Source organism: Wolffia australiana, chromosome 8, assembly GCF_029677425.1.
Source record: "Wolffia australiana isolate 7733 chromosome 8, ASM2967742v1".
Classification (NCBI taxonomy): domain Eukaryota; kingdom Viridiplantae; phylum Streptophyta; class Magnoliopsida; order Alismatales; family Araceae; genus Wolffia; species Wolffia australiana.
Genome location: NC_135842.1, coordinates 9,643,916 through 9,654,081, shown reverse-complemented (window position 1 = coordinate 9,654,081; position 10,166 = coordinate 9,643,916). Strand labels below are relative to the sequence as shown.

General features: G+C 55.8%; 1 protein-coding gene across 1 annotated transcript; it reads left to right on the top strand.

Moving 5' to 3' along the window:
* Positions 1 to 3,754: 3,754 nt before the first annotated feature.
* Positions 3,755 to 8,929, top strand: GUN5 (magnesium-chelatase subunit chlH, chloroplast, putative / Mg-protoporphyrin IX chelatase, putative (CHLH)). Its single transcript, XM_078580092.1, has 2 exons — positions 3,755 to 5,331; positions 6,012 to 8,929. The coding sequence occupies exons 1-2, from the start codon at positions 3,927 to 3,929 to the stop codon at positions 8,759 to 8,761; spliced, it is 4,155 nt and encodes a 1,384-aa protein (XP_078436218.1). The 5' UTR covers positions 3,755 to 3,926; the 3' UTR covers positions 8,762 to 8,929.
* Positions 8,930 to 10,166: the final 1,237 nt, after the last annotated feature.

Sequence of the window (10,166 nt, the reverse complement as noted above, 5' to 3'; positions counted from 1 at the left end):
TATCAGTCCGCGGGAGATTTAGTTGCACCGGCGCCGTCAGATCGATTGGCTACGTTCAGAATTGAGGTCGATAATCTCGATGCTTGGGAGTTACCACACATCTGAGCTGCTAATTTGATCGACTACGGTCAACTGTTGAGAATCCTATCTTCTCGACAGTCGGAAGTCATTAATTCACCGGCGCCACCAAGTCGACGGAAGTCCTATAGCACTTATCCGCCCAACGCGTGTGCCGGGATTGGTGGAGGCTGGGAAATTGACCCCCCCTCCTGGCAATACCACCCTTCAATTGATCGCCATTTTCCTGCAGTAACCACGACCGATCTCGCGCCATTTGAGATCGACGGCCTTACTGGTCGCGGCAAGCGCGCTGAGCCCTTTACTCAACGGTGCTAGCCGACGGTCCCTTCTGGGTTAGCCGCTAGAGGTGCAAGCTGGGTGAACGGTGGCAGGATGCGACAATTTTCTGGGTGTGTGTGGCACACATGGCAGCTCTTGATCACCGTGCTGCTGCATGACTGCCGCTAGACGTGACCAAGCTGCTAGTGGTGATGGTTCATCGGCCGACGGCACCCCGACCCGCTCCGACCGCATCAGTCCCCTGTTACGGACGTGGCCGTTGAGCTCCAGGTGCCAGTCGAACCACTCCCTTTGCCACATATCCCTCGATCCGTCGCCTCCATACTCCACCAATTGCTCTTGTGCCGCGCCGCCGGTTAAGATCGCCGATCCTCTCCGGCTCCTCTCCACCCGCCACTCGCACCGGTTGCCGCGGTGATGAGGAACCTGCACAGCGAATCACACACCGCCGAAGTACGTCATCTCTCCGCGGCTCGTTATATTATCCCTTGTAGTGTATTTTCGATTGACTCCACCGCGCGCTCGTTATATCATTGAGCATCTTTACTGGTACAGATGAGCCCGTCCGTTACGTGCGGGCCCCTACAGATTGATTCCGTTCGGCGCCGGTCGCCTTCGTCCCCTCGACGAGGCTTGAGAGGCCACCCTCGCTATCACCCGATGACTCCTTTGGAGCTCGGAGTTCGGCACTCTCCATCAAATCGAGGCTTGCAAGTACGACGCGTAGTACACATTCATTTCATCATAGCTACATTACCTGCAAGGGTTTGTTTATCCGTCGGGCGATGATGCCGTTGACGTCCGACATCACTATCTCGCTACCCGAGCATCAACTCGGTACCAACCGGATGACGTCTTGCATCACTAAGAGAGTACACGTTTATTTTTTTATTGAATAATCTCAAAAATACCAGTAATGAGTTAAAACCCTGATTTTGAGATTATCAGCTCGTGGTGCCGTTGGGATGTCATAATGATCGCATGATGTGACAACATGTGACGTGATGGGTTATGATAGAATTTTTCTAAAAATGAGAGGTGTCTGATGGGTGGAACATGTACAAATCGCTTGTCACAATCCCACCCATAACCATTCATCACATTCATCTCATCTATGCCATACCAAACCCCATATGTCATGCATTCTACCAAGCACGAGCTAGCACTCCAAAAATTAGGCGCCCATCCCAATAGATTCGTGGATGGTGCTTCATGCTGGTGTGATTGAGTATCACTGAGTGAGGCATGATAGGTATGTGTGATGGATATCATCTAGGTATGCCTCATTTAAGATCATGAAATAAACGTTTCTTCATTATTATTCTTGTCTGGTGTTTATGTTGAGATCCTTACAGATATGCAATGACTAAGTGAATAATGATGACATAACAGTGGAATGATCACCGGTCTTTAAACACATATTTAAAGTTCCTATTTGAAGGATGCTCAAAATAGAGACTGAAATATCAAGATAGAATAATAGTACAAAATCTTACTTATATGATAAGTATGGCTGATCCAGTGGCCACTACTGTAGATACACAAAGGCTAGATGGTGGGTGATCTTTAGGAAAAAGAGTTCACTTAATTGAAGCTTATGAATGCCTAAATGATATTATTCCTAACTATCGATCATGCTAATTCATGTCACACTTGTATAAGTGGTTCTTTGACCCCATACACTGAACACACCTTGTGGATAGACTATTGTGTTTTCAGCACAACTTATAAGTATCTAATTATGAGATTCAAGCTTTAGCTCAGATACAACAAGTCCACGAAGGTCATTAAATGATAAGATGTGATTGTTTACCCTCAAAGAGAAGAAAGCACAAAGAAAGAGACAGAGATGAAAATAGAGAGAGAGAGACAGAGATGGCAATAGGGAGAGACAGAAAGAGTGGGAAACAGAAAGAGAGAGAGACATACACAAGAGAGGGAAACACAGAGAGAAGCAGAGAGAGGCAGAGAGACAGAGAAGGAAACAAAAGAGAGGGAAACACAGAGAGAGAAAGAGAGAGAGAGAGAGAGAGAGAGAGAGAGAGAGAGAGAGAGAGAGAGAGAGAGAGAGAGAGAGAGAGAGAGAGAGAGAGAGAGAGAGAGAGAGAGAGAGAGAGAGAGAGAGAGAGAGAGAGAGAGAGAGAGAGAGAGAGAGAGAGAGGGAGAGAGAGAGGGAGAGAGAGAGGGAGAGAGAGAGAGAGAGAGAGAGGGGGAGAGGAGAGAGAGAGCGAGAGCGAGCGAGAGGGGGAGAGAGAGAGATGGAGAGAGAGAGGGAGAGAGAGAGAGAGAGAGAGAGAGAGAGAGAGAGAGAGAGAGAGAGAGAGAGAGAGAGAGAGAGAGAGAGAGAGAGAGAGAGAGAGAGAGAGAGAGAGAGAGAGAGAGAGAGAAAGAGAGAGAGAGAGAGAGAGAGAGAGAGAGAGAGAGAGAGAGAGAGAGAGAGAGAGAGAGAGAGAGAGAGAGAGAGAGAGAGAGAGAGAGAGAGAGAGAGAGAGAGACAGAGAGAGAGAGAGAGAGAGGCAGAGAGAGAGAGAGAGAGAGAGAGAGGGAGACACAGAGAGAGAGAGGGAGCCAGAGAGAGAGAGAGGCACAGAGAGAGACAGACAGAGAGGGAGACAGAGAGAGACAGACAGAGGGAGACAGAGAGAGGCAGAGAGAGAGGAAGAGAGAGAGACAGAGAGAGAGAGAGGAGACAGACAGAGAGAGAGGAGACAGAGAGAGAGAGAGAGAGAGAGAGAGAGAGAGAGAGAGAGAGAGAGAGAGAGAGAAAGAAAAGAGAGAGAGAGAGAGAGAGAGAGAGAGAGAGAGAGAGAGAGAGAGAGAGAGAGAGAGAGAGAGAGTTGACCTATCTTGGCATTATTCCTTTGCTCACTCTGAAGCGAATAATAAAACTCCGAAAAAATCAAACCCGTGGGCCCCCCTTCCCGGGCTCACTTTCAAACCCCACTCGAGCAGAGCACATGACGTCTGCCTGGGCCCAATTCGTCCACGTCTCCTTCACCCCCAATTCGTGGCCAAAAAGTCCGCCTCGAGGGGCCAACCCCGTCATTTCCCCCCCTCCCCGCTAAATATCGGCGTCAAGCCCCCTTCCCGTCCACAAGTCGACACAAAAATCCCACGCCCCGACCCGCACGAATTCCCCATCCTACCCCTAAACCCCCTCCCCCCTGATCCTCCGAGAATCGGCGAACCGCTGAGACAGCAATCCGGGCCGGCCAATCAGAGCGCGAATCCTTCCATCTCCGGGGCCCACAAAATCCACCCAATCCTCGCCCCCGCCGTACGTTCCCCCCCAAACTAACGGCGAGATAACGGCGACGGCAAAAAGCCTGCCGACGTGTCCTTCCGCTTCACCACCAGTCCTCCTCCCTCTGCACAGGCCACACACAAGCTCGCCTTCCTTCACTCCCCCATTAAACTCCGCCCCCTTCCTCCTCTCTCAGAAGCTTAGTCCGATCGGGCTCTCGGCCGAGAACAAAGAACCCTAAACGCCCAAATCTCCCCCCGAGGAAGACGACGACGAAGAAGAAGAAGAAGAAGAAGCGGCGAGCTCAGATCTGATCTCGGCAATGGCGTCGCTCACGGCGGCCTCCTTCTCTCTCTCCGCGGCGGAGCATTTATCATCGGCGGGGCAGAAGAGCACATTCCTGCAGCCGGTTCTCCCGCGGCGGCGCCGCGGCGGCGCCGCCGGCTCCTCCTCTCTCCGCATTCGCAGCGTCGCCGGCAACGGCCTCTTCACCCAGACCAAGCCCGAGGTCCGCCGCATCGTCCCTTCCCTGGAGCTCCAGCGATCGCTCCCCCGCGTGAAGATCGTCTATGTCGTGCTGGAGGCGCAGTACCAGTCCTCCCTCTCCGCCGCCGTCCGCGCCCTCAACGCCGCCAAGGAGTACGCCTCCTTCGAGGTCGTCGGCTATCTCGTGGAAGAGCTCCGCGATGCGGAGACGTACGCGACCTTCTGCAAGGATCTGGAGGACGCGAACGTGTTCATCGGGTCGCTGATCTTCGTGGAGGAGCTGGCGAAGAAGGTGAAGGACGCGGTGGAGAAGGAGAGGGAGAGGATGGACGCCGTCCTCGTCTTCCCGTCCATGCCCGAGGTGATGCGGCTGAACAAGCTGGGCTCGTTCAGCATGGCGCAGTTGGGCCAGTCCAAGTCCCCCTTCTTCCAGCTCTTCAAGAAGCCCAAGCAGTCCGCGGGCTTCGCGGACAACATGCTGAAGCTGGTGAGGACTCTGCCCAAGGTGCTCAAGTACCTGCCCAGCGACAAGGCCCAGGACGCGCGCCTGTACATACTTAGCCTGCAATTCTGGCTGGGGGGCTCGCCCGAGAACTTGCAGAACTTCGTGAAGATGATCGCCGGGTCGTACGTGCCGGCATTGAAGGGGACCAAGGTGCCTTATTCGGACCCGGTTCTGTTTCTTGATACCGGGATCTGGCACCCTCTCGCGCCCTCCATGTTCGAGGACGTTAAGGAGTATTTGAACTGGTACGGGACGAGAAGGGACACGACCGAGAAGCTAAGGGACGACAAGGCGCCGATTATCGGGTTGATTCTGCAGCGTAGCCACATTGTTACCGGGGATGACGGGCATTACGTCGCGGTTATCATGGAGTTGGAGGCGAAGGGGGCGAAGGTGATCCCGATCTTTGCTGGGGGGCTGGACTTTTCCGGGCCGGTGGAGAAGTACTTGGTCGATCCGGTGACGAAGAAGCCGTTCATTCACGCGGCGGTGTCGTTGACGGGGTTCGCGTTGGTGGGTGGGCCGGCGAGGCAGGACCATCCCAAGGCCATTGAGGCGCTGCGCAAGCTCGACGTGCCGTACCTCGTGGCGCTGCCGCTGGTCTTCCAGACCACGGAGGAGTGGCTCAACAGCACCCTCGGCCTGCACCCTATTCAGGTTGCCCTCCAGGTCGCTCTCCCCGAGCTCGACGGCGGCATGGAGCCCATCGTCTTCTCTGGCCGCGACCCCCGCACAGGTAAACCCTCTCTCTCTCTCTGTCCTTCTTAATGACGCGACTCCCAGCTAAAATCCCCCTCTCTAGTCTCCATCTCAAAACATCCATCTCTAGAATTCTACATACCCATCGCTATTTCTATCTCTATCTCTCTCTCTCTTAATGAGAACGAATAGGTAAACTCTCTCTCGGTCTCTATCCCTCTCTATACTTTGTTATCTATATATATCTCTCGTTCTAAATACGCAGGTAAACTAACTCTATCTGAATGACGCGACTCCTAGCTAAACTCTCCCTCTCTAGTCTCCATCCCAAAACATCAATCTCTAGAATTTTACATACCTATCGCTATTTCTATCAATTTATCTCCATCTCTATCCATCTCTATCCATCTCTCTCTCTCTCTCTTGATGAGAACAAATAGGTAAACTCTCTCTCGGTCTCTATCCCTCTCTATTCTTTGTTATCTATACATCTCTCTCGTTCCAACTACGGTGGTATCTGAATGACGCGACTCCCAGCTAAACTCTCCCTCTCTAGTCTCCATCTCAAAACATCAATCTCTAGCATTCCCTCTCTCTACAATTCTACATACCCATCTCGCTATTCCTATCGTAGATCTCACATGGGTAAACTCTCTTTTACACGTTGGTTCTCTATATTATATCTCTCTGATTCTGAATGGTGCTCTCGTAAACTAGGTAAATCGCACGCGCTGCACAAGAGGGTGGAGCAGCTGTGCACCCGCGCGATCAGGTGGGCGGAGCTGCGGCGGAAGACCAAGGCGGAGAAGAAGCTGGCCATCACCGTGTTCAGCTTCCCCCCGGACAAGGGCAACGTGGGCACGGCGGCGTACCTGAACGTGTTCTCCTCCATCTTCTCCGTGCTCAAGGACCTCCAATCCGACGGCTACGACGTGTCGGGCCTGCCCGAATCGGCGGAGCAGCTGATCGAGGACGTGATCCACGACAAGGAGGCCAAGTTCAGCAGCCCGAACCTGAACGTGGCGTACAAGATGCCCGTCCGCGAGTACCAGAAGCTGACCCCCTACGCGCAGCTCCTGGAAGAGAACTGGGGCAAGCCCCCGGGCAACCTCAACTCCGATGGCGAGAACCTCCTCGTCTACGGCAAGCAGTACGGCAACGTCTTCATCGGCGTGCAGCCCACCTTCGGGTACGAGGGCGACCCCATGCGCCTCCTCTTCTCCCGCTCCGCCAGCCCCCACCACGGCTTCGCCGCCTACTACTCCTTCGTCGAGAAGATCTTCGGCGCCGACGCCGTCCTCCACTTCGGCACCCACGGCTCGCTCGAGTTCATGCCCGGCAAGCAGGTGGGCATGAGCGACGTCTGCTACCCCGACAGCCTCATCGGCAACATCCCCAACATCTACTACTACGCCGCCAACAACCCCTCCGAGGCCACCGTCGCCAAGCGCCGCAGCTACGCCAACACCATCAGCTACCTCACCCCGCCCGCCGAGAACGCGGGTCTCTACAAGGGCCTCAAGCAGCTCGCCGAGCTCATCTCCTCCTACCAGTCTCTCAAGGACACCGGCCGCGGCCCCCAGATCGTCAGCTCCATCGTCAGCACCGCCCGCCAGTGCAACCTCGACAAGGACGTTGACCTCCCCGCCGACGACCAGACCATGGACCTGAAGCCCGCTGACCGCGACCTGGTCGTCGGCAAGGTCTACGCCAAGATCATGGAGATCGAGTCCCGGCTCCTCCCCTGCGGCCTCCACGTCATCGGCGAGCCCCCCTCCGCCCTGGAAGCCGTCGCCACCCTGGTCAACATCGCCGCCCTGGACCGCCCCGAGGAGAACATCTCCTCCCTCCCCTCCATCCTCGCTGCCACCGTCGGCCGCCGCATCGAAGACGTCTACCGCGGCAACGACGCCGGCGTCCTCGCCGACGTCGAGCTCCTCCGCCAGATCACCGACGCGTCCCGCGGCGCCATCACCGCCTTCGTGCAGCGCACCACCGACGACCGCGGGCTCGTCGTCGACGTCACGGACAAGCTCTTCGGGTCCATGTTCGGGTTCGGGATCTCCGAGCCGTGGGTGCAGTACCTGTCCGACACCCCGTTCCTGAGGGCCGACCGGGAGAAGCTCCGCGTGGTGTTCACCTTCCTCGGCGAGTGCCTGCGGCTGGTGGTCATGGACAACGAGCTGGGGAGCCTGAAGCAGGCGCTGGAGGGCAAGTACGTGGAGCCCGGGCCTGGCGGGGACCCGATCCGGAACCCGAAAGTCCTCCCCACGGGGAAGAACATCCACGCGCTGGACCCGCAGTCCATCCCCACGACCGCCGCCATGCAGAGCGCCATGGTCGTCGTTGACCGGCTGCTGGAGAGGCAGAAGAAGGACAACGGCGGGCGGTACCCGGAGACGGTCGCGCTGGTGCTCTGGGGGACCGACAACATCAAGACCTACGGCGAGTCGCTGGCTCAGGTCCTGTGGATGCTCGGGGTCCGGCCCGTGCCCGACGGGCTCGGCCGGGTCAACAAGGTGGAGGCCGTCAGCCTGGAGGAGCTCGGCCGGCCCCGCGTCGACGTCGTCGTCAACTGCTCCGGCGTCTTCCGCGATCTCTTCATCAACCAGATGAACCTCCTGGACCGGGCCGTGAAGATGGTGGCCGAGCTGGACGAGCCCGAGGAGATGAACTTCGTCCGGAAGCACGCGCTTCAGCAGGCCGCCGAGCTCGGGACGACGGTCCGGGACGCGGCCACGCGGATCTTCTCCAACGCGTCCGGGTCCTACTCCTCCAACGTCAACCTGGCCGTGGAGAACTCCACCTGGAACGACGAGAAGCAGCTGCAGGACATGTACCTGAGCCGCAAGAGCTTCGCCTTCGACTGCGACGCGCCCGGCGCGGGGATGGAGGAGAAGCGGAAGGTGTTCGAGATGGCGCTGGCCACGGCGGACGCCACGTTCCAGAACCTGGACTCGTCCGAGATCTCGCTGACGGACGTGAGCCACTACTTCGACTCGGACCCGACCAAGCTGGTGCAGTCGCTGCGCAAGGACGGGAAGCGGCCCGGTTCGTACATCGCGGACACGACGACGGCGAACGCGCAGGTGAGGACGCTGGCGGAGACGGTGCGGCTGGACGCGAGGACGAAGCTGCTGAACCCGAAGTGGTACGAGGGGATGATGAAGAGCGGGTACGAGGGGGTGCGGGAGATCGAGAAGCGGTTGACGAACACGGTGGGGTGGAGCGCGACGTCCGGGCAGGTGGATAATTGGGTGTACGAGGAGGCCAACGAGACGTTCATCAAGGACGAGGCGATGCTGAAGCGGCTCATGGACACCAACCCGAACTCGTTCAGGAAGCTGGTGCAGACCTTCTTGGAGGCCAGCGGGAGGGGCTACTGGGAGACCTCCGACGAGAATCTCGACCGCCTGCGCGAGCTCTACTCCGAGGTCGAGGACAAGATCGAGGGCATCGACCGCTGATCGATAGGTGTTATCACCCCTCTCTCTTTGCTTCTTCTTCTTCTGCTTCACTTGTAACATTCCTCTTCTTCCTCTGCCGGGACCCGGGGCGGCTCTCTCTTCTTGGCCGCCCCGGATAACCCCCGCCCGACTTTGTTGATTTATGTGCTGAGTTTCTCTCTTACTACCTACCCTGTCTGTCTCTCTCTCTTTTTCTCTCTGCGTTCTTTCTTTCTTTCTTTCTTTCTTTCTTTCTCCTGTACAAGTCTGCCTTTAGCATACCCTCTCTCTCGCTCTCTCTCTATCTATCAATCACAGTCTCTGAGTTTCCCTGGGCAAACTCCCTCCCTCCCTCTCTTTTCCTCTCTCTTTCCTTCCCTTCTCTATCTCTTTCCTTCCTTCTCTATCTCTCTTTCCTTCCCTTCTCTATCTCTTCCGGCTCTCTCTCTTTCCTTCCCTTCTCTATCTCTTCCCGCTCTCTCTTTTCCTTCCCTTCTCTATCACTCTTTCCTTCCTTCTCTATCTCCTTCCCACCCTCTCTCTTTCCTTCCCTTCTCTATCCCTCTTTCCGTCTCTTCTCTATCTCTCCTTCCTCCCCCTCTCTCTTTCCTTCCTTCTCTATCTACTTCCCCCCTCTCTATCTCCTTCCCCCCTCTCTCTTTCCTTCCCTTCACTATCTCCTTCCTCCCTCTCTCTCTTTCCTTCGTTCTCTATCTTCCTTCTCTTCTCTATCTCTCCTTCCTCCCCCTCTCTCTTTCCTTCGTTCTCTATCTCTCTTTCCTTCTCTTCTCTATCTCTCCTTCCTCCCCCTCTCTCTTTCCTTCTCTTCTCTATCTCTCCTTCCTCCCCCTCTCTCTTTCCTTCCTTCTCTATCTCCTTCCCCCCCTCTCTCTTTCCTTCCTTCTCTATCTCCTTCCCCCCCTCTCTCTTTCCTTCCCTTCTCTATTTCTCCTTCTCTATCTCTCTATATATCTCTCTCTCCTTCCCTTCTCTTTCTCTCCTTTCTCTTCTCTGTCTATACCTCTCTCTCTCCCTTACACCCGCTCTCTTTCTCTCCTTCCTCCCCCTCTCTCTCTCTAACTCTCTTTCTCTCCCTACCCCCCCTCTCTCTCTACTTCTCTTTCTCTCTACCTCTCTCCTTCCCCCTACGTTTCTCTACCTCTCTTTCCCTCTCACACACTCCCTCTCTTCCTCCCCCTTTCTTCCCACTGTTTCCTCTCTCTACTTGCTTCTCCGCTTACCCCGAAAACGACCACCACGTAAACAAGGTCCGGCGCCTCCGGTCGTTCAGCGCTGGCGTTCTCGACACGAACCCGAACCGAACCCCCCCGCCGCTCCCTTTTGACCAACTCCCTCTCTTCGACACCAACCGACCGATCGATCGATCGATTTCTTCGAAAGGCGCGCCCGCCTCGATCCTCTTCGA

Bases quoted from the DNA above. Each gene is read 5' to 3' on its own strand.
- GUN5 (XM_078580092.1), top strand. From the start codon at position 3,927: ATGGCGTCGCTCACGGCGGCCTCCTTCTCTCTCTCCGCGGCGGAGCAT. The intron at 5,332-6,011 runs GTAAACCCTCTC...CTCGTAAACTAG, and splicing joins TGGCCGCGACCCCCGCACAG to GTAAATCGCACGCGCTGCAC.